This window comes from Polypterus senegalus, chromosome 3, assembly GCF_016835505.1.
Source record: "Polypterus senegalus isolate Bchr_013 chromosome 3, ASM1683550v1, whole genome shotgun sequence".
NCBI lineage: Eukaryota > Metazoa > Chordata > Cladistia > Polypteriformes > Polypteridae > Polypterus > Polypterus senegalus.
Window position 1 is genome coordinate 276,083,929 of NC_053156.1, and position 24,679 is coordinate 276,108,607.

At 40.8% G+C, this 24,679-nt stretch overlaps 1 protein-coding gene across 1 annotated transcript in view; it reads right to left on the minus strand.

The window, feature by feature from the left end:
• Positions 1-24,679, minus strand: part of LOC120526692 (sushi, von Willebrand factor type A, EGF and pentraxin domain-containing protein 1-like) — a gene marked incomplete at its 3' end in the record, with an annotated part of 85,122 nt that overhangs the window by 29,836 nt on the left and 30,607 nt on the right. Inside the window, exons 6-8 of the mRNA XM_039749850.1 lie at positions 20,090-20,189; positions 13,746-13,822; positions 13,454-13,633 (exon numbers count right to left, since the gene is read on the minus strand). Coding sequence (XP_039605784.1) covers positions 13,454-13,633; positions 13,746-13,822; positions 20,090-20,189 — 357 coding nt within the window. The remainder of the gene's footprint in view (positions 1-13,453; positions 13,634-13,745; positions 13,823-20,089; positions 20,190-24,679) is intronic.

The following is a 24,679-nucleotide window of genomic DNA, read 5'->3' on the forward strand; positions in this document are numbered from 1 at the left end:
GGGAAATGGATGGATATTCCAGCGCTGACTTTTTATATTCAAGATTTGACTTTATATATTCCAGCGCTGACTTTATATATTCCAACTCTGACTTTATATATTTAAGTTTTGACTTTATATATTGTAGCGCTTACTTTATATATTCCGAAATATTCCAACGCTGTCTTTATATACTCAGGTTTTGACTTTATATATTTGGGAATGACTTTATATATTCAAGTTCTGACTTTATTTATTCCGACAGTGACTTCATATAATCAAGTTTTGACTTTATATAGTTAAATGTAGTCATCATTGCATAACTTTTTCTTTATCATAGAAATTTAAAGACTAAATTCAACTTCCATTCCTAACAAAGATATTTCTGCCGACTAAATAGAACCTACTTATATCCAAATTCGAGCTATTGAGCTGTCGCCTGCCTGCCTGAATAAGTCACCCTCGCTTCACTCTTACTTTTTTACCGTTCATTTAATCATGGCTAGTGGCGGAAAAATTATAAAATGGAAGGAGGATTACACTGAGTATGGCTTTACCAAAACAATTATTGATGGCGAATCAATTATTCATAAAGCTTCAATTGGTGATCTGTTTTTCTGTGTTAACCTCATATTTTTTCATACTTCTTCTCAAACCAAGGGTGTGCGAGGGTAAAATGAATCGGGAAGCGCTAATCAATGTAATCAGTGTACCATGAAATCATGCATTGACATAAGTTTCCCTTTGCTTGTATTGCAAAGTGTGATTAAATGCATGATTTTTTAATGCGTTATGGAGCACATGCATAAAAGCTTCTCAGCTGTGCTCGTGCTAAGAAAAGGAAACATTTTAAAAATAACGTAACACGATTGTCAATGTAACCTTTTGTAAGTAGTGCCTGGAGGATTCAGTGTGGAGAAACTGTAGAGACAGCGTGTGTATTAACTTGTGGATTTTTCTGTGAGTATTTGGTGGCAGCGTCACAAAGTCGCTTCCGTAACACTGCGTGCGTTAGCTGCGGAGCTCAGCTCAGAGTGAAATGAGGTGAATGGGAGGGGAGATGATGACGTGACTCCCCCACCCGCCTTAACTGTCAATCCCCCACAAACACAGTCTCTCGGAATTTGCATAATCACAGCCCTTCACGTGCAATTTTAACTTAGTTACAAAATGATCAAAACTCATGTTTATATCCTGCGTCCTCTCATTAAACTTGTATCCCGCATTACCTGTGGGCATGACAAACGCCAGCGGCAGCCTGTCTATGATCTTAATTAAACTTTAGGTTTACACCTTGCTTTGTTTCCGAAGTAGCAGCACTCACGAATATGTTGTATATGTCATTCGCTCGCTTCTTATTGTTTCGCTGCCTTCTCAATTGTATAATGCATGTTTTCTTCAGGGCTTTTTGGAGCTCTTCCTGGTTTTCTACGCACTTCGTTGACAGTCAGTTCCTGTGAGGACGTGGGAGGCGTGATGATGTCACACGAAACTCCGCCCCCCACGGCTTTCGAGCTCAACTCCATTACAGTAAATGGAGAAAAATAGCTTCCAGTTTTGACCATTATGCGTAGAATTTCGAAATGAAACCTGCCCAAGTTTTGTAAGGAATCTGTAAGGAATGAGCCTGCCAAATTTCAGCCTTCTACCCACACGGGAACTTGGAGAATTAGTGATGAGTCAGTCAGTCAGTCAGTCAGTGAGGGCTTTGCCTTTTATTAGTATAGATAAACCCGATTACACTGAGCACAAAAAAGTGCACTATGCGTTATAGAAAATTCAGGGCAATGATTAATCAAGCACACGAAAGAACTGAATAAAGAAAAAAATGCATCATCAGGAGAATTTGAGCAACTACGAAGAGTTTAAAACCAGTAAAGATAACAACTATATGTTTAATGTGCCGGCCCATGCAGCCCTGAGAAGAGTAAAGTCTTTAATGAATAACTTGAAGGAGAAAAAAATATATATTATGAAAGCTTTCCAGTGGAGAAGTTAACAGCTGGTTATTCAAATTATTTTTATTTGGCATTTAATAGATATGTCTTCCATAAAATATTTCAAATCAGGTTTTATTTGGTAATTAGAGATATAAGCCAGCATGATAGCACAGTGGTTATCCCCATTTCCACACCGCTCCATGAGACTGGATTTTAATTTCAGTCATCATCTTCAATGCACTTTTTCCTGACATCCTAAAAGTGTGTGTGTGAGAGACAGTCAAGATATGTAAACTTTGGTTCTGCTCACACTCTTTTGCCATTATTTAACTCAGTTGGAATCACCATTAGTTTTAATGAATCAGCCCGCAATCTAGGTATTATCCTTGACACTAGCACGTCATTTAAAGCGCACATTACAAAACTGTTTCAAGCATGTATCTTAAAAATGTTGGAATATTAAATTGTTTTCTAAATATGCAAGATACTGAGAAACTAATTCATGCATTTATTTCTAGTAGGATTGACTATTGCAATGCGGTGTTCCCTGACTTTATACAGCTTTCAGCTAATTCAAAATGCTCCTGCAAGAATTATTGCAAGAAATGTACTGTATACCTCCAGTTATGAAGTCCTTATACTTGCTCCTGGTTAAGTTTAGGGCAGATTTCAAAACTCTCTTTTTAATATATAAAGCCTTAAATGGCCAAGGCCCTGCTTAATTATCTGAACATATCATATCTTACAAACCAGAGTGTACATTAATATCTCAAGATGCTGACCTGCTTATGATTATAAGGATTAATTAAAAAAACACGAGGAGGTCAAGCTTTAAGATGTAGGGCCCTAAAGCTATGGAATTAATGTCTCAGCTTTTAAATTCTGGCTGAAGACACACTACTTGAGTTTAGCAAACACTGACTAGAACTGCTCATTAACTGTGCATACTGCATCTGTGTGGTTAGTCATTAGTATTAAAATATAATAGTAGCAGTTTATAAATATCCTAATGCTTGTCTACTCTGTTCCTCTTCTCTGTACTCACATGTGGCACTTGATACCACTGTTCTACTGCCAAGTTGTTTGTCTGCCTATGGAAATGTCATCTCTGATAAAGGAGCATTGGAATCAACGGGTAGAAGGGTCCTTTCATCAGTTTGGCCGGCCCAGCACTGACTCAACTGTGGAATGGTCAGTAATGGTGAGGGAGCTTGTTGGCCAAGGTATCCAGGACTCTGAATAAATCTGAATCCTCATCTGTGACAGTACTGTATTCTGTGAGTGATATAATCTAGTCTTGCATTTTGCTTTGTAATTTGTACTATTATTATTGTACAGCACTATTGTATGGTATTCCTGGTGTGTTCTGTTTTGTGAGTTGTATTTATCCCATTTTTTGAATCCTATTCCATGCCCATCCTTCATGGAAGTGGGTCTTTCTCCGAATTGCCTTTCCCCTACATTAGTTTTTTTCTCGTCTTCTAGAGGAGTCAAGACAGGGGAGATGTCAAAAAACAGGGCCTATTAAAGCCCATTGCAGCATTCCTTGTGTGATTTTGGGCTATATAAAAAATAAATTATTGTTGTTGTTGTTTGGGAATCACTGTGCCAGAAGGATCTGTCAGACAGGACATAGAAAATGATGTAGGATTGTAATGATAACTTCACACATTTAACCAAATCATGAATATTTTAACTTTCAGTTTCTATTAACAAATTAAAAAAAATGTGTTATACTGTATAAAAAATGGGAAGAAAACAAAAAAAAGATTGTCAGACTTTACAGTAATACAGTAATCCCTCCTCGATCGCGGGGGTTGCGTTCCAAAACCAAGCGATAGGTGAAGGTCCACGAAATAAAAACCATATGTTTGTATGGTTATTTTTATATATTTTAAGCCCTTATAAACTCTCCCACACTATTTATAAATATTCCCCGCAGAGTTATACAGCATAATCCCTTTGTATTCTCTTAGATATTAGGTAAGATTCATTGAAATTATGTATATAAACACACTGTTTATATACAGTAAAACCTAAATATTATTTTAAAGATATTGAGTGTCTCCGATATCACATATGTTACAGCCATTACGATAGACAGGCCACCAGCAATAAATACGTACAACGCAAGAAAAATAGTATACAGTAAATGTGTGTACAGTGACACTAAACGTACGTACATGTACTAAGTACTGTGAGTAGAAAATTAATTATGGTTACTCACCAACAATGACACAATGACTTGTCCGATAACAATGAGTTTAATTATACTGCACAACAAAGGAGAGCGTTACAGTTCTTCCAAAGTAGCCACTTCAGGCGATTGTGTAGCACTGCCGTTGTTCTTCTTCTGGCAGTCTTCAATGCAAATCCCTAAAGCAGATTCCATCCAGACTACTGCCTTATTACATCCACTTACAACTCGTTTTGCACCCTGGTTAAAAGGCACTGCGGCCGTAGATCTTATATTCCTTTCCTACTTTTTAAATAAAAAGAATCGTAGCCTTCAACAAATCCAAAACGTTTACCTTTTCGGCAATCGTTAACATCTTACGTTTGCGCTTGGACACGGCCCCTGAAGCAGCAGCAGCAGCAGATCGTTTTGGAGCCATAATGAAGGGCTTGACTATGCACAAAGAAACACAAAAGAGCACAAAAGTTAACTCTTTACACAGCGAAACACGTTGATGCTGAATGAGCGAGAACTGACTTCCTGGTTCACACTGCATTCAGCAGACAGGAACTTAACTGTGTGCTCTGATTGGTTAGCTTCTCAGTCAGGAGAACTTAACTGCGTGCTCTGATTGGTTAGCTTCTCAGTCATCCGCCAATAGCGTCCCTTGTATGAAATCAACTGGGAAAACCAACTGAGGAAGCACGTACAGGAAGTAAAAAAGACACATTGTCCGCAGAACCCGCGAAGCAGCGAAAAATCCGCGTTATATATTTAGTTATGCTTTCATATAAAATCCGCAATAGAGTGAAGCCACGAAAGTCGAAGCGCGATATAGCGAGGGATTACTGTATTTCTTTTCTTCTGAATTTTTACAACAACTCTAGTTCTTGTAGTGACCAAAAATGTTTGTAAATTTGCATGTACAACAACTGTTTTCTCAAAATAATCTAAATATAATTTTTCATATTACAGTGCTAGTTTAGAAATAGATTTGTATACTTTGGTAGCTCTGTTGCTTTACAGTAAGGAGACCAGGGTTCATGCCCAAGGTTGTCCCTGCATGGAGCTTGCATTTTCTCCTTGATGTCCATGTGGGTTTTCTCCCACAATCCAAAGACATGTGATTAGGATGACTAGGCAAAATAAATTGGCCCGTGTGTGTTTGCCATGCGATGGAACTGGCATCCTTTCTGGGCACTGTTCTCACCTTGCGCCCTCTGCTTGCTGGCATAGGCTCTAGCTCTAGGCAACCTTAATCTGGATTAAGCAAACGTGGAAAAAAGATAAGGTATTTGTGTGCATACTATGTTGGGAGCATGCACTGATTATAGCTTGTTGCTGCACACACCACACGGCAAACTACCCGGATTGAGATCCAAGTGCAGCCGTGCAATGGGTGACACCTCAGCACCACACTGAACAGTGTGAGTTTTTTTTTTAACAGTGGCTGTGTGACTGAACAAAATTCAGTTGCAATTGTTTATCTTTTAGTGTCATGAATTTGTAAAAAGAGATGAAATATGGTGAGATAATTCAATTAATGTAGTGTCCAAATATAACAGATGTTTCTTTCGATGTCTAAGTATCTATTAATTTTCTAAACAGAGTCATGCAGGTAATCTTGAATGCATCAACAATTATGCTTATGAGGTGAGACACAAAAATAAGTGGATTGGTAAAAAAAATATATATATTTTTGATGAATTACAGCATTCTAAACGTTGTCACCTTCTATACTGTATACTCCCCCTTCTGATCTCTGCACTGCTCCATACGTATTTCCCATTGATTGAAACAATGTTGGAAATCTTCGTGTTTGAGGCACTTCAACAGGCTTGCCGTTTCTGTCTTCACTTCATCCACTGAAGAAAAATGTAATCCCTTCAGGTCACTTTTGATTTTCAGGAACAAATTAAAATCACAGGGAGCTAAATTGGGCGAATAGGGAGGATGATTGAAGACAGGGATGTTTTAGTCAGTCAAAAGCTGCTTTATGGAAAAAGCAGTACAATCATTTTGAACAATCTGATTCTCCGTTTTGATGTTTTCATCTGTTTGAGACGAGCGTGGGTGACCTGTGCATTGAATGTCTTCTATATTTTCTTGTCCTTCCTTGAAACATTTGTGCCACTCAAAAACTTGTGTGCCAAAAGACCAGAAGGAGACAAACTGTTATCACCGTACACTGCTTTTATAATTTCATAAGTTTGTGGCCATTTTGTTCAATTTCGCGAGAAATTTGATGTTGATTCATTCATTTTTCTATTCTTTAATATGTAAAGCACTTTGAGCTACTGTTTGTATGAAAATGTGCTATATAAATAAATGTTGTTGATTCACTATTCGATTTTTTCACCTGACATTAAAGCGGCAACTCTTGTAGCGACAAAAGCGCGACAGACATATGCGCCCCGACAAAACCACGACGGACAAGTGAGCGCCGACAAACCCGCTAACTGGTTTTCAACAAATGCGTGCCGACAAAATCGCGAGAGGCCAAGAGAGTGGGACACCGTTGCTGCAATTCTTAAGGATTATCTGCGTGCCGTGCTGATGGCATGCCGCGTCTCATAATATTGACTTCTAAAATAAACATTATTATATATACTTTAAAATAGTAATTCATATTTAATGAAACTTTTGTGATTTTGTCGGGGCGTTTTAATCGGCGCGCATATGTCTATTGCGAAAATGTCGGGTCACAGTGCAAATACTGACTGGGCTCTTCACAGGATATACCTATCCGGTCGGTGGTTTGAGAGGGCATGTAGGAGGGGATATAGTTCTATGATTCACGTTTGCCCGACCTCCAGATGATTTTCCAGGAAAGCCCCAAGCCCAGTCTGGTAATTTTTGTGTCTCACCTTCTACAGTGCTGCGGGATGTGGGAGGAAACTGTGTACTGGCCATGAAGCAACAACTGCAGCAAGTAAAATTTGAGTTTCAAATAAAGTGGCTATTTGCTTGCTTGCCTACACCGATGATGAAAAGAGCTATTCCATTTCTTAACACAAAAATAAAATTCAGTTCGTGTTTCAGTGATTCTATCTATTAATGCAACATGTACTGTGTTAACGGAAATGTGTAAATTGGCTAGACAGAGGGACCGAGTTGGGAAAGATGAGTAGCAGGTTAGGGTGATAAAAGGTAAAGATGGAAACATACTCACATGCAAAAAGAGTGTGTGGAGCTTTGAGAGGATGATGAATGAAGAGAATAAAGAGAGAGAAGAAGGTTGGATGATGGGAGATATTGAATTAGGAAGTGCAACGGATTAGCAAGGAGGAAGAAAGGACAGCTATGAAGAGGACAAAGAACGGGAAGGCTGTTGGCATTGATTTTTAAGAATAAGGGAGATGAGCAGAACTGTAGCAACTACAGACAGATAAAAATGATAAACCAAAACATGAGGTTATAGGTAGTAGTGAAAGGCAGGTTAAGAAGGGAGGTGATGATTAGTGAACAGCAGTATGGTTTCATGTCAGGAAAGAGCACCACAGATGCGATGTTTGCCCTGAAGTTGTTGATAGAGAAGTATAGTGAAGACCAGAAGGAGTTGCACTGTGTCTTTGTGGACTTAGAGAAAGCATATGACAGGGTGCCTAGAGAGGAGTTGCGGTACTGTATGAGGAAATCTGGAGTGGCAAAGAATTAAGAGTGGTACAGGATATGTATGAGGGAAGTGAGACAGTACTGAGGTCTGTGGTAGGAGTGACAAATGCATTCAAGGTAGAGGTGGGATTCCACCAGGGATCAGCTCTGAGCCCTTTCTTATTTGCAATGGTGATGGACAGGTTGACAGATGAGATTAGACAGGAGTCCCCATTGACTATGTTGTTTGCAGATGACACTGTGATCTGTGAACTGTAGAGTAGGGAGTAGGTCGGGGAAACCCTTGAGAGATGGAGATATGCTCTAGAGAGGACAGGAATGAAGGTCAGTAAGAAGAAGACAGAATACATGTGTGTGAATGAGGGGGAGGTCTGAGGAATGGTGAGGATACAGGGAGTACAGTAGGTAAAGTTGGAGGAGTTTAAATACTTGGGATCAACAGTACAGATTAATGGAGAGTGTGGAAGAGAGGTGAAGAAGAGAGTGCAGGCAGGGTGGAGAAGAGTGTCGGGAGTAATTTGTGACAGACATGTACCAGCAAGAGTGAAAGGGAAGGTCTACAAGACAGTAGTGAGACCAGCTATGTTATATGGGTTGGAGATGGTGACAATGACCAAAAAACAGGAGACAGACCTGGAAGTGGCAGTGGTAAAAATGTTAAAATTTGCATTGGGTGTGACAAGGATGGACAGGATTAGAAATGAGTACCTTAGAGTGTTGGCTAAGGTTGGACAGATGGGAGACAAAGTCAGAGAGGCGAGATTGTGTTGGTTTGGACATGTGTTGAGGAGAGATGCTCAGTTTATTGAGAGAAGGATTTTAAGAATGCAGCTGCCAGGTAAGAGGAAAAGAGGAAGGCCTAGCAGAAGGTTTATGGATGTGGTGAGAGAGGACATGCAGGTGGTGTGTGTAACACAGCAAGATGCAGAAGACAGGAAGATATGGAAAAAGATGATCTGCTGTGGTGGCCCCTAAAGGAAGCAGCCAAAAAAAGAAGAAGAAGAAGAAGAAGAAGCCAATACTAGTTTATTTAATTTATAGCTGGGTAACTACTTGATGGGTATACCATGTCACACACGTGCGAATAGAAGGACGTTGTATGGACTAAGCAAAGGCAATTCCACACCAGGCCAGGGCGTGGCAGGGTGCACTAAACCTTCTCCTGTTATCTCTGCAGACCAGTCATGGGAAAACCTGTCTGATTCAGAACGGATGACGTCACTTCCGGTTCCGCCACCCAGAAGAATATCACTTCCGGCACACAATCTGACATCAGAAGTACATCACTTACAGTTCCCTTATGTCACTTCCTGTCTGATCCCTTAATGCCGACATCTTTACAAACCCTCGGCAGTTCTGTTTTGGACTCCATATTGAGAACATCTATGTACTATTTAAAAGCCTTTTGCATCCAGGAATAATATGCAGATGGCTGCCCCAAACCTTTTTAAGTGTGTCGAGTCTATTCATTTTACAGTGGCGCAGTCGGCAGGATGATGACCTCCTGGAAAGAACGGAAGTCAGACCGAAACATACTTTGTAGACTCGACACACTAATACACACTGCAAGAAAAGTCAGAAGGGTAAGTACCGCTCCTGAATCGCCAAGCGAGTGTTGGTCGGGAAAACCTGATTATGCTTCGACCCATCATCCTGTTAAAGGTCTGTGGAAGAATAGAACCGGGACCCCTAAATATCCCAGAAAAAGTAAGCATTTTGATAAAGGTGGTAGAAACCCAGGCTGGCAGGTGAAAAACCTAATGGCCTGGACATTTAAGCCTGCTAAAGAAAAAAAAACAGTCAATGGCTTTATGGGCTAAGGTGATTAATTGGCTACAACCACAAACAGTTGAGCCATCAAATATCGGAGCAGGTGGCCTGCGCTTTGTTGCTCCGTGCCCTGCCTGGAAAAATCGCCCAGCCGGCCTGGGGCTATACTAATATTGTCTCGCTAACCAAGGCAATAGAACATCTCAGGGCAGAAACCGGCTTGGGAGTATTAGAATGGGACTCGTGTGAACCTGTGTGTACTTGCGTCCCTAACATAGAGTTTCGTAGCTACAATGCGAAGCGTACTCGAGTGGAACCTGGGACGCGTTTGCCGGCTCCACAAAGCTACAAAGGGGTCTGCGGAGTGATATGGGAGGAGGTGTGGCGTGCACTCACTATCCCTCTGGCTTTTCGCATACGGGAGAAGTGCTAGTTAATGGGATTAAGGTTATATCCTTATTTGACTCCAGCAGTAACATTTCTATTGTTGCTTGCCATCTGGTGTTACCACAACAGTGGCTAAAGATTAAAACCCACATCCGCCAACTGTTATATATGTCAGAGCAGCATAGTAAAAAACTTGGTGGTGGCGGTGATGGATAATCCTCCCTTTCTCGTGATATTAGGCAGAGATTAAGTAGACACTAACAGCAGTAACACAGACGCTTCTTCCTCAAGATTGCTAGGTCTAGTCACAGACGCGGAATCAGCACCCTCGACTTCCTCCGAGCCTTATATACAGCTGGCTGTGGAGAGGAGTTCGGACTCTGGTGATGATGAGGAAACACCCGGGACGTCTCAGCCAGATACGTCATCAACAAGCGCCGAGTCGACTCGGGATGAAACCTCGCCCCTTGAGGTCGAATCCAATCCCCTCACATAACTGCAGTTTCAATTCAGACAGATTCCTGCTTCATTTAAAAGGGAGCAGTGGAATGACGACTCCCTTAAGTTTTCAAAGAATGCAGTTGTTCTGATAGATGGCCAATGCACATTACATCTGATGCCACAAGGGAGATCGAGTCATGGTTTTAGTTCCTACCGCACATTCCAAATTACTGGCTCACTGGCAAGGCCCCTATGAAATTAAGGAGAGGAAGGGACTGGTCGATTATTTGGTGAAATAATGGAATCATCCTCCCAGCAACCGAATATATCATGTCAATTTGCTGAAACCGTGGAAGGACAGGGATTCCAAGCCCTCCTCTGGACAGACCCGCTCTCTCTTCGCTCATAAATTACACCTTAATTTTGGAGATAATCTGACCCGCCAGCAACAACAGGAGCTCGAAGTAGTTATCCTGTCTATCCCTGAGGTAATAAGTGAAAATCCAGGGCGGACCTCCCTGGTTGCGCATGACATTGTGACGAAACCAGGGGTTATAGTCCGAGAACGCCCTTACAGAATTCCTGAGGCAAAAAAGGCTGAAGTGGAGCTGGAGATCAGACGAATGCTGGAACTTGGTATGACTGAGAAAAGTTATAGTCCCTGGTCCAGTACTGTCGTCATGGTCAGTAAGCCCAGTGGAAGTTGGAGGTTCTGCAATGACTTCCGTCGGCTTAACCAAGTCTCCCAATTCAATGCCTACCCGATGCCGTGAGTGGATGACATCCTCGAACGGCTAGGAAACACCAAATTCTTGACTACTTTAGATATGGCTAAGGAAAAGACGGCGTTTAGCACCCGTAGCGGGCACTGGCAGTATTGAGTTCTCCTATTCGAATTGCATGGGGCACGTGCAACATTCCAACGTCTGGTTGACTAAGTGCTCCATCCTCATAATTCATATAGTGCTACCTACTTGGATGACATTGTCATCTACTCCAGCACCTGTGAGGAACACTTACAGCAGGCTGGAGCTGTATTGTGGTCACTAGCAAAAGCTGGTCTTCATATTAATCCGAAGAAATGCTACTTTGGGTTAGTCAAAGCCAAATATTTAGGCTATAGTGTCCTAAAATAGGTGCCATTTTAAAATGGCCCCGTCCGATAAACAAGAGGCAGGTTCAGGCCTTTCTCAACTTAGCGTGTTACCATCGCCAGTTTGTACCCCGGTTTTCTGAAAGAGCAACGCCCTTGACAAACCTCACAAAGAAAGGGAAACCAAATCACATGGTATGGGTTGAGAAATCAGAGGCTGCGCTCAGTGGCCTGAAAATGGCCCTTACGTCAGCTCCTATATTGAAACCGCCTGACTTTTCTATGCCTTTCATCCTCCAGATGGACGCTTTGGACACAGGTCTTGGAGCCATGCCGAGTCAAATTGTCGATGGAGTTGAACATCCCATTATGTACCTGAGCCGGAAACTGCTGGATCATGAAACCAGGTATGCGGCAGTACAGCGGGAAGCTTTGGCTATTAAATTGGTGATTACACAGCTAAAATATTACCTCTTGGGGCGTGAGTTCACTCTTGTGACTGACCATGTGCCATTACAGTGGATGGCCTTGCATAAGGAGTTCAGCCTTATAAGTATTCGGTCATTTATCGTCGTGGTGTACTGCCAGCCAATGCCAAAGCCCTTTCTCAATGCCACGACTTCTCGGACAGTTACGCCGAACCCGATGGGTCTGGGCTGAGGGGGAGATCATGTCACTCACGTGCGAATAGGACAACGTTGTATGGACCAAGCAAAGGCAATTCCACGCCAGGCCAGAGGGTGGCGGGGTGCACTAATCCTTCTGTTATCTCTGCAGACCAGCCACAGGAAAACCAGTTTGATTCAGAGCGGATGACGTCACTTCCAGTTCCAGCACCCTGAAGAATGTCACTTATGGTTCCGGCACACAGAAGAATATCACTTCCAGCACACAATCAGACACCAGAACATCACTTTAGGTGCCCTTACGTCACTTCTTATCTGATCCCTTAAAGCCGACATCTTTACAAACCCTCGGCAGTTCTGTTTTGGACTCCATACTGAGAACATCTCTGTACTATTTAAAAGCCTTTTGCAGCTAGGAATAATATACGGGTGGCTGCCCCAAACCTTTTTAAGTGTGTCAAGTCTATTCATTTTACAACCAGTATTTTAAAGTTGTTATTACTGTCAGAATTTATATATCTTATATTCCATTCCATTAAAAGAAACATTATTCACTTGAATAATGGAAGTACTTTTAATAGAAAACAGTTGAATGAGGTTTCCGTGTTTGCTATGGTGTCGAGCAGGTCTTGAGTTTAATCAAATTTCACTGGAATTGGTACTGAATATAATCATTCTGGCAATGTGACCTCCCTAATCCAGAGTCCGCTTCTTTCTGTTAAAATAATACATCAAAATCCATCCATTTTCCAACCCGCTGAATCCAAACACAGGGTCACGGGGGTCTGCTGGAGCCAATCCCAGCCAACACAGGGTGCAAGGCAGGAACCAATCCTGGGCAGGGTGCCAACCCACCGCAGGACACACACAAACATAGCCACACACTAGGGCCAATTTAGAATTGCCAATCCACCTAACTTGCATGTCTTTGGACTGTGGGAGGAAACCGGAGCGCCCGGAGGAAACCCACGCAGACACGGGAAGAACATGCAAACTCCACGCAGGGAGGACCCGAGAAGTAAACCCAGGTCTCCTAACTGCGAGGCAGCAGCGCTACCACTGTGCCAGCGTGCCGCCCAGACATCAAAATTCCAAGTGTATTCCAGTTGATTAACAATAGTAAACCAACAGAACATCTTCTGAACAAGTACAAGGAAGATATATTGTTCCACCATTAGCAAACACACAATATTATTACAACTTAAAATCATGCGACAGTTAAAATAAAAGATTAACCAACACTGTGGTAAACACTTCTGCTGCTAAAAGCATAATTAAGCACCTTCCAGTGGGGGCTTATATTTGAACATTATAATATACAGTTACAAATCCATCACATCAGGTGAATCTAAAATAATATATTGAGAGATTAGAATGAAGAAGAAAAAAAAAAACAAACAAAAAAAAAAACCAAGAGTAATCTTACCTGTGCACTTTGGAGGCGAGGGACTGTACTCGCCAGAGATGTTGCAGACAATCGAAGGATTTCCAATTAAACTGCCACGCAAACACCGGTATGTTATAACTGTGCCAAATGTAACTGAGCCTATTGGTGGGTTCGTGATTTGACCATTTTTTATCTCTGGAGGTTCTTCACATTTGACAACTGTGGAACAAGAGACAGCAAAAATACCTTCATTATTCTGCACTTAAATGTAGTACTTTGGTTCAAGGCTTACTGTATATTGTAGATATTATTGAAATGTGTATATACAAACCTTCACAATAAGGATCACCACCTTCCCATTGCCCATTAGCAGCACACGTTTTGAGGTTTGGGCCCAATAATGTATACCTGAACAAAATAAACACAGTGAATAGTAATGTGAATTGAATTTTGAGGTTCTATACTCTCAAATAACTTCCACATCAAAAAATATTTACTTATGCAAACATAAGTTTCTTTTAAATGGATTTCACTTGCATTTTCACATGCCTGTTCTGAGTCTGCTCCAGGTCTTCTCTCAGCTATGCCTGGTATATTTACCTTGAGGTGCCCAGGAGGCATTTTAACCACATGCCCAAACCATTGGGCCCTGCTGAATAATTTTACAAACACAGCAGTATAACAAATAATCCAAAACTTTGAATTAGGGCTGGGTCATATGGACATTGATATTGCAATTATTTTAACACAAAATGCGATATTCAGTATTTCTTAATATTTTCTGAACACCTTCTCTGTCCTTGTAACAACACCACATAAACATGTTATGTGTTTGCTGTTTGGTCTGCTAATTCTGGCAATCTTTTGTGCCGCACACTAACATGCTTTACAGTCCTATAGTGCTTAGACTTTTGAATGACCTCTCTAAATTAATTAGATAAGCTGACTCAATTCATTGTTTTAATAAACAACTTAAAATGTATTTGTTCAGAGAGGCATTTAACTTACCCTAACATTCTGACACAACATTCATATTACATCTCTATGTAGATGCTCAGGATAATTTGTGTGTGTGTTAGATTACAAATTATGTTATTTGTTCAGTGTTTGCCTCTAGTATTGCATTTAGTATTTTACTCTGGTTTATTGTCATTTATTCAAATGAATGCTTTCCATATCCTGTATTTATCTTATATGCGGATACTATTTGTATCCAATATTATACATATCCTGCTAACCTAGCCACAGGGGATGCACAAACCAGTGTGTTTCTTTGTGCCAGTCCCAAACCCTGATAAATGGGGAGGGTTACATCAGGAACGGCATCCGAAGTAAACTTTTGCCAGATCAACATGCGGACAATAATACAGATTTCCATACTGGTCGAGTCCCAGGTTAACAATGACCGCCACCAGTACTGTTAGCCAATAGGGTGCTGGTGGAAACTGGGCTACTGTTGGCCGAACAATGAGAAAAAGACAAGACCAGAGGAAAGAGGAGAGGAGGAAGGTAAAGAGAGTGGAACTGAGGATAGAAACTTTGAACGTTGGCAGTATGACTGGTAAGGGGAGCGAGTTAGCCGATATGATAGAGAGAAGGGAAGGCTAATATGTTGTGCGTTAAAGAGACTAAATGGAAGGGGAGATTATGGATGAGAGGTGAATTCAAATTGTTCTATCATGGTGTGGATGGGAGGAGAAATGGCATAAGGGTTATTCTGAAGGAAAAGTATGTCAAGAGTGTTTTGGAAGTGAAGAGAGTGCAAGACAGTAATAATTATGAAGCTGGAAATTGGAGGTGTGATGATGAATGTTGTTAGTGCACGTGTCCTCCAAGGTGGGTGTGCGATGGAGGAGAAAGAAGACTTCTGGAGTGAGTTAGATGAAGTGATGGACAGTGTACCCATTGGACAGAAAGTGGGGATTGGAGTGCATTTCAATGGATATGTTGGTGAAGGGTAGGTATGGTGTCAAGGAGAGGGATGAAGAAAGTCAGATGATAGTGGATTTTGCAAAAAGGATGGGCATGGATGTGGTGAATATGTATTTTAAGAAGAGGTCGGAACTTAGAGGATCAAATGGTGGAAGTTGAACAAGGAAGACTGCAAGGTTGAGTTTTGGGAGGAGGTAAGACAGGCACTGGTTGGCAGTGAAGAGTTACCAGACAGCTGGGAAACTACAGCAGAAGTAATAAGGAAGAGAGCTAGAAGGGTGCTTGGCATAACATCTGGACAGAGGAAGGAGGAAAAGGAAACCTGGAGGAGGAATGTGGAAGTACAAGAGTATGCAGAGAAAGAGGATGGCAAAGAAAAAGTGGGATAGTCAGAGAGATGCAGAAAGTAGACAAGAGTACAAGGAGATGAGGCACAAGGTGAAGAGAGAGGTGGCGAAGGCTAAAGAAAAGGCGTATGCTGAGTTGTATGAGAGGTTGGGCACTAAGGAGGAAGAAAAGGAACTGTACTGATTGGCTAGACAGAAGGGACCAAGCTGGGAAAGATGTGCAACAGGTTAAGGTGATAAAGATGGAATCATACTCACAAGCAAGGAGGGTGTGTTAAGAAGATGGAAAGAGTACTTTGAGAGGCTGATGAATGAAGAGAACGAGAGAGAGAAGAGGTTGGATGATGTGGAGATAGTGAATCAGAAAGTGCAACGGATTAGCAAGAAGGAAGTAAGGACAGCTATGAAGAGGAAGAACAATGGAAAGGCCGTTGATCCAGATGACATACCTGTGGAAGCATGGAGGCGTTCAGGAGAGATGGCAGTGGAGTTTTTAAACTGAGGAGTGGAGAAGAAGTGTACTGGTGCCGATTTTTAAGAATAAGGGGGATGTGCAGAGGCATAGTAACTACGGGGGATAAAACTGATGAGCCACAACATGAAGTTATGGGAAAGAGTAGTGGAAGCTAGGTTAAGAAGGGAAGTGATGATCACTGTACAATGTTTGCACTGAGGGTGATGATGAAGAAGTACAGAGAAGGCCAGAAGGAGCTGCATTGTGTCTTTGAGGACCTGAAGAAAGCATATGACAGGGGGCCTCGAGAGGATTTGTTGTATTATATGAGGAAGTCGGGAGTGGCAGAGAAGTATGTAAGAGTGGTACGGGATATGTACGAGGGAAATGTGACTGTGGTGAGATCTGCGGTAGGCGTGACGGATGCATTTAACATGAAGGTGGGATTACATCAGGGATCGGCTCTGAGCCCTTTCTTATTTGCAATGTTGATGGACAGGTTGACAGATGAGATTAGACAGGAGTCCCCTTGGACTATAATGTTTGTTAATGACATTGTGATCTGTAGCGAGAGTAGGGAGCAGGTTGAGCAGACCCTAGAGAATTGGAGATATGCTCTAGAGAGGACAGGAATGAAGATCAGTAGGAACAAGACAGAATACATGTGTGTGAATGAGAGGAATGTCAATGGAATGTTTAGGATTCAGGGAGTAGAGTTGGTGAAGGTGGATGAGTTTAAATACTTGGGATCAACAGTACTGAATAACGGGAAATGTGGAAGAGAGGTGAAAAAGAGAGTGCAGGCAGGGTGGAATGGGTGGAGAAGAGTGTCAGGAGTAATTTATGAAAGACTGTTATCAGCAAGAATGAAAGGGAAGGCTAAGATCTGCATTGGGTTAAAAGGATTAGAAATATGTACATTAGAGAGTTGGCTCAGGTTGGAAAGTTGGGAGACAAAGTCAGAAAGATGAGACTGCGTTGGTTTGGACATGTGCAGAGGAGAGATGCTTGGTATATTGGGAAAAGGATCCTAAGCATAGAGCTGCCTTGAAAGAGAAAAAGAGGAAGACCGAAGAGAAGGTTTATGGATGTGGTGATACAAACATGCAGGTGATGGGTGTGACAAAGCAAGATGACAGGAAGAGGACAGGAAGATATGGAAAAAGATGATCCACTGTGGCAACCCCTAAGCAGCCGAAAGAAGAAGAATTACATGTACCCGAGTGGTTCACAGTAGCATCCCTGAAAGACAGATATCCGGTTTCTTGGATATTTTTGGATTTGAATAAATCATGGTGCTGGGGCGATAATCCCTTGAAATCCTGCACTGACTTTGGTACAACTAGTGGTCCCTGGTGAGATTACCGATTTTTTTTTTTTTTTTTAAAGGATGCAGTAATGAATGCAGGAACACTTTCAGATTAATTCTTTGGCCAGATTCTACAAATCTTATTTCCAGTAAAAATAAGACTGCTCAAAATCTGGACTATTGTTTGAACTTTGGGAGGGGCTGGAGTGTGTAATTCACTGAACATATTTTTATTTGCACAATAGTGGTGACTGTGTTTGGTGGATATGTGGGAGGGGGGAGTTATTGCAGTTTTTAACTTTGTGTCTTTTCTTTTAAATTTTCTATTTTTTTTTTTGTAACTGTATTATATATATAGTATATATATACAGTGTGAACTTTGGACGCATTTCCCAGCTGCTTTGTTCCTTTTCCCACTCATATAAGTGATCCTTTCTCTGCCTCACTCCACTGACCTGCGATCTGAAGCAAGAGCTTTGCAAGAGTCACTGCAAACAGGCACCTAGGCAGACGGACCCCCGAGACATCTCCTGGCTGCTAAAATGCTCTCTAAGTGCAACGTCTGTAAAATGGTGATCACAGAGCTGCTTTAACGTTGTCTTCTCCAGGTAGTCCTATCCTCCACAGACAGGTCTTGACTACCTCTGTCTCTCTCAGGTCAGGAACCAGAGACACTACACTGTTATTTCCACAGCTAGTAAGTTGAAAAATGTTTGCGTAGAGTGTAATTATCAAGTCATTGATGGTGATGAACAATTGAGGATATTATTTATGGAGTTTTAATGTACATTAGCAGTACATTCAAAGTCAATAGTCGTTTCAATCTTTTTTTTTTGTTTACTTTGACACATCAGTATCTGGGCGGCACAGTGGCGCAGTGGTGGCGCTCACTTCCCGGGTCCTCCCTGCATGGAGTTTGCATGTTCTCCCCGTGTCTGCGTGGGTTTCCTCCGGGTATTCCGGTTTCCACTCACAGTCTAAAGACATGCAGGTTAAGTACATTGCCGATTCTAAATTGTCCCTAGTGTGTGCTTGGTGAGTGTGTGTGTGTGTGTGTGTGTGTGTGTGTGTGTGTGTGTGTGTGCGTGCGAGCATGAGCCCTGCGGTGGGCTGGCACCCTGCCCAGGGTTTGTTTCTTGCCTTGCGCCCTGTGTTGGCTGGGACTGGCTCCAGCAGACCCCCGTGACCCTGTAGTTAGGATATAGCAGGTTGGATAATGGATGGACATCAGTATCTCATATGCTATGCCAATTTGAGAATTAATAAATTAGCCTGAGAATTAATATATTAGCCTTGTTTTCTTATTGTCTTCTTTTCAGCTTGCCTTTTAGGAAGGCATTCAAATTCATTATTCTATTGTTTAAATAGTATTTTGGTAAAAGTTCAAGTTTAAACTATGCCATTATTTTTTTTTATTTCTTTGATGTGATTCAACATTAATTTTGTGATTCAGTGTGTATTTACTTCATTATATGTTCATCTTACAATTACATATTTTAATGTTAGATAAGATTGATTATGATTATTACATTATTACATTTATGCAATTAATTAGTTATTTTTTTTAATTGATTCCCAGACCTATACAGAGACAAACACACACACACACACACACACACTACTGGTCAGTTTTTTCCACGTTTAGCACTGAATGACCTAAAATGGTGAAAAGGTAAGCAGTAAACTGCCAGAGGTGTAAAGTTTAGGTTAGCAAAATCTGACAAAAAAGTTTCAGAATTTTACAAATGGGCTCTCTTTGGGGAATAACTGGTAGGTTACAACCTACATATGTTCTGCCTGTCTTAAAGCAGAGTTGGAACAGACTGTTTTACTACAGCCTCTGAAGTACTACTTGAACAATATTACACTGTAAAAAGTTGTAAATTCCAGTGTTAATGGCAAGAAAATGACAATTAACTAATGAAGTGAGACAGAGCATTATTACCCTTAGAGGTGTATGCCTTTCATTTAGATAATTGGCAAAATAAAATAAAATAAATGAAAATGTCAGTGACATGACATGGCATTTGTTCTACATAATCCAAAGGCAATTGGAAACTGGAAGAAACTCTGATCAGAAGAGTTTTCACAGACCCAAAGACACAACCTAATCAGAAGACAATTTTCTGAGGATCACCAACTTATATAATAGATGCCTCACAGCACAACAAGCACAGCTTAACAGTGGCCAAAAGAGATTACACTGTAAAGAGGAGACTTTGTGCTGCAGGTTTGACAGGGCGAGTGGTAGTAAGAAAGACATTCCTTAAAGGTGTCATAGCAAAAGGAATGAATACATATGCACTCACAATTTTTCAGTTTTTACTGAAAAGCAAATACCAGTGCAAATCCTTAGCCTCAGAGCCACCAGTCAACCATTAATTTTGTGAAACTATTTTAAGATGCCCAGCTGAAATAATTATAATATTATGCATTTGCTGCCTCAGCCTGAAAGTATGGAAAAAGTAAATGGCTTACAACCAAAAAAAAAGCAATTAAATGCAACAAAGATCCTTTAATTAGATCTTACATCAGCAGTAGCACACATTGGACAAGCAGGTACATTACTACAAAGAACTGTTAGGACACTTCTGCAGTCAAGATGCAATGCTTTCGTTAAAACCAATACTTACCCTTCATTGCATTTTGCTATTATAGTCGCACCAAACTCTATTCCCTCTGTTACTTCAAAATCTCCATTATAAAGTTGTGGAGGACTACCACACTCTTTCCCTGGAAGAAAGCAACATATTAATAGTTCATACAAAAATAAGTATATAACTAGTTACTAGCTTTTTCGTTTTAAAGAAAACTATAAGCGCTAGTCATAAAAACAGTACAAAATATTGCATTAATGAAATACTTCACAAATCATTTTGACTTAAACTCAGATAACCTCAAAAAGAAGTTTAAATAATAAAATTTCAGAGACATCACTTTTGGAATGGATAAACGTATGGACAGGTTTAATGAGAGCTTTATAAACAGTAATGAACTGCAATTTCTCCTGTGTTTACCAATTCAGTGTACATGGCATACACATTCACATAGAACCAATGAAGAGTCACAAACTAACATGCCCACTGCTTACATTTCTAAAATGATTAAATTACTTTTTAAAACCAATTACCATAAACAGTTAATAGAAATTAAAATATCTTTAAATAAGTTAGTTTCTAGAGGGTGTAGTTTGTACATACCTCACATGAAGCATACACTGTACCTTTGTACTGTGTAGGAATATGTAGATTTAAATCTCAGCTATGGAAACTTTTCTTAGTTGTGTTATTTATATTTATTGACACAGTAGTAAGTTTTTGTGAACACATCTGATTTATTGGTTGCCATGACCCTAACATCTTGATATACAGTTACATGCATCACTGTAAACTCTAGCCTAATGTTTTCAAATAAGAGGAAGAGGAAGAAGAGAGGTTGGGAGCCTGCACTGATAGTGCCTTGCCACACCCACCACACAACAAAACACCTGGATTGGCATGCAAGTGCAGAGGGCACTCATTTAATTATCCATCCTTCCATTGTATCTATCCTGATAGTATTGGGCACAACATGTGAAGTATCCCTAGAGAAAGGCACAAGTGCATCACAAGCCATTCACATTAACACAGGACCAATGTAGAGCCATGAAATAAACTAACATGCACATCTTTAGAAAGTGTAACAAAAACTAAAGGATCTCAAAGTGGGGGCATGGCAGGTAAGAACATACATACTCCATTTAATTATCCTCTCACTTTAATTTTCAAAATTGAAACACTTGGGACTTATTTTGGGACTTATTTTTTTTAGGTTTAGGTTTCTTCCTGCTGTAAAGGAGAGAAACGTAGCACTTTCCAGCTCTGTGCAGTATCACTGATAATGTTAATGAGATGGCACTTTAAACTCTGCTGATTAGTTTTCTCGAGAATTTTAAGACATGGTTTAATACTTTTAAAACACCGAATGAAGTGCACTTATTTGTCCAAATACTTTTCTCTTGCTAACCCCAGCACATACCAAGTCACTATGCTTAACATGCACAAAAAACTGTTGGTGCCCACCCAATTTTTACACGGCAACTAGTCTTGCCGGGAACAACGAGCTGGCTCACTGAAGCATCGTATTTCTAAACCAATTCAATGCCTAATAAAGGCGGCACTCAGATTAGGAGCGGTGATTTTGAACTGCAAATCAGTTTTGCCAGGCCAGCAGTTTTCGACCAAATTGGGCTATGGTTCATTGGCGTCTGCAGGAAAAATGGGCTTTTGTGGGTTGCAGTTTTTTTGCGCTGCTTTTGTTTTTTGAATAACACAGTATTTTTGGGATATTTTTTAACCCACCTCTTCCCCACATTATTACCATGTTTTTCATCCAGCCAGCACAAACCATACTATTTGCACTTGTACATGTAGTTTATTGTATCCAAAAAGGCCACAAACACCCCTACCTCAACAAGGCTTCAATGGTATGTACCTAATCCTAACACTTTTAACACTTCACCATCACTTTCTGGTGTATCATTTTTGTCTACATCAGGTATGAATATTGATAAATTCTTTACATTTATATAGCACTTTGCCACTAAAGCATTTTACATGGTGGATGGGGAGCCATTTCAACTCCGACTAACTTGCAGCACCATCCTGGCTGATGTGATGACAGCCATTATTGCGCCAATACGCTCACCACAAATTAGCTATTTGGTGATGAAGGGGTGAGAGAGATAGCCAATTAGAGAAAGGGTATTTCAGTCAGGACATTGGGATACATCCTTCTCTTTAAGAGGGTTGCCCATGACTCTTATGACCACAGAGTGTCAGGATCTTGGTTGTATGTCCCATTTTTGGGCAAATTTGCTACATGTTGTCCTTGGACTTCACATTTTTTAATGACCTGGCAACCCTACTACAAACATCAGTGGTGCTCTTGTTAACCTGGTTTGACAATGCTTATTCTGATGCTTCATCTATAGTCAAAAAGTCTCAAAAAAACCCTATTATACATATGCCACGTTTGCAGAGAGCATCAGATGGCATCAATGATCAAATGATAAACGTGAATGCTATGTTGTTGCATGTGCTGTATGCTGTGTTGTTCTGCATTATAATAATATTGTAGGCGCCTATGTAAGGGTGAAAGAACTGGCATCTATATTCATGAAAATATGAACTGCAAAATATATTTTTTTTTCAAATAAACATCACACCATGTCAAAAGGACTATTGCTAAGAGAGCTGATAATGATGAGCCACAGGAGATGCTGAGAGTGTCATGGAGGACAGACAGGCTGGACAATCAAGTGAGCTTCTATCAAGATGGAAGGTGAAAGGGGATGGACAAGCAGAAGACGGAGGCTAGGAGCAGTTTCATCCCATATACATTAGGTGGCAGTGGTCCAATGGAGACATCCCAGAATGGACACATGCAGGGGTTCATGGGAAGTTGAGTGCGGAAGTCAAACCCTGTTGGAATTTCTGGGTTCTGCAAGTGGGCTCTTTTTATGCTGGTCCTGGAATGGCTTCCTGTGAACTGGCATGATTTTTGGGGAGCATTTTTTCTGAGTTGTTTGGCAACCAGGGAAGTCCTTCCCTGAGAGAGCCCGCTTGCGGCACCCGGGCTCCTTGACTTCTCCATTCTGTTTCTCGTTAACATCTTCAAGTGTCCAAGCTGGGACGCCTCCAGCAGACCACTGCCTTTTAACATATGGGGGGTGGAACTGCTCTTGGCTCTCAGCTTCTGTTCGTCCATTCCCTAGCACCTTCCATCTTGGAAGGAGGTCATATTGTCGTCCAGCCAGGATACCTTTCTGTCCTCCATGGCGCTCACACTACAGATTTTAGTACTCAAAATTCACAAATCATCAGAATCTGACTAAACACCACTAGTAAATGCACAGATGAGGCTGGACAACATCCACCTTCTGACCGCATGTCTAAACAAATATCTAAAGAAATTTAACATTACTGTCTTAATGGAAATACAAACATGCCATTACAAAATAGCTGCAGTGTTTTAACACTTTGTATATTCATAAACCACAATGCTTATTTAAACTCTAGATGCTGTTGTTGTGTCTGTGGACCAGGTGGATTTCAGGACTGCCATAATTAATTGGCCACTGTCCCTTTAACAGTATTCTTCTCTGGTTAGCACAGAGACCTGCAGCTAGCCAGGGTGTGTGTGTGTGTGTCATGCAAAAGATTAAAATGTCTCTGACTGGTGAGTGGGTCAGTGGTACTCAATCGCTGCTGTGAGGGGGGCTTTGGGGAATGCTACTTTATGGATGAAAGTGGAGAGAAGGGAGGAGAGAAAAAAAAGAGAACAGAGTAGTAGAGCTCATGCACTCTTGGAAAGAAAAAGAAACAAAAAAGGTGCTGGAAGAAGAAACTGAGAGAAAGGGTTTAGCCAAGTTGCTGAATCTTTGGCTATATAAAGTTAGCCACAAAAGATAAGTTATTAAATAAATAATGGCGGATGTTTGCATATGGTACATTCAAAGTTAAATTTAGTAAGCTGTTCCTGCACAATGCAGGAGTTAAATGCATACCAGTCCTTTCAACCACTTCATATATATTGAATTAAAGATGCCCCAGTATCTAGTATGGGAGTAAATATTTTCAATATGGCAGTAGATTGTTTCATTAGAGATTAGTGCAGACTTCTTCCATCCATACTGGAGACAGTTTTCCAGTTCAGAGGCTCTTTTTCACAGGAGTGTAGTAAAACATGAGTCTGTCCACGTGGAGAGAGACACAGTTTGCTAAACTGGACCGCAGTATCATTTAGGATGCTATTCTTCAGCAGAGGTGGTAATAGTGCACTTGGACAGAGGTAAAAATAAACAAACATTTATTTTCTTTGATTTGAGCTCGGTTGAGCGAAAAGGCCCTTTTATAGTTTCCTTGCCCCCATGTTCACTAGCTTTGACACATGCCTGAAACTGGTAAATGTGAAAGAGTGTGTTTGTGTGTCTACCTATACACTGGTTAAATGTAAACTGCATTTAGGACTCTGACTTAAGGCTGAAACAAATCTTACAGAATTATCAGAATTTTGAGATAATTTATGAAGTGATTGCCTGTACAAAAACTTATGAGTAGTAATTGTTAAGTATATTCTAAGATTCTTATGTATTTATACTTTATGATAGTAGTACAAATAGTTGGAATTCATATTAACAATTTTCTGCTGTAAGTTCTTTATTGTTATCATTGTTTACCAGC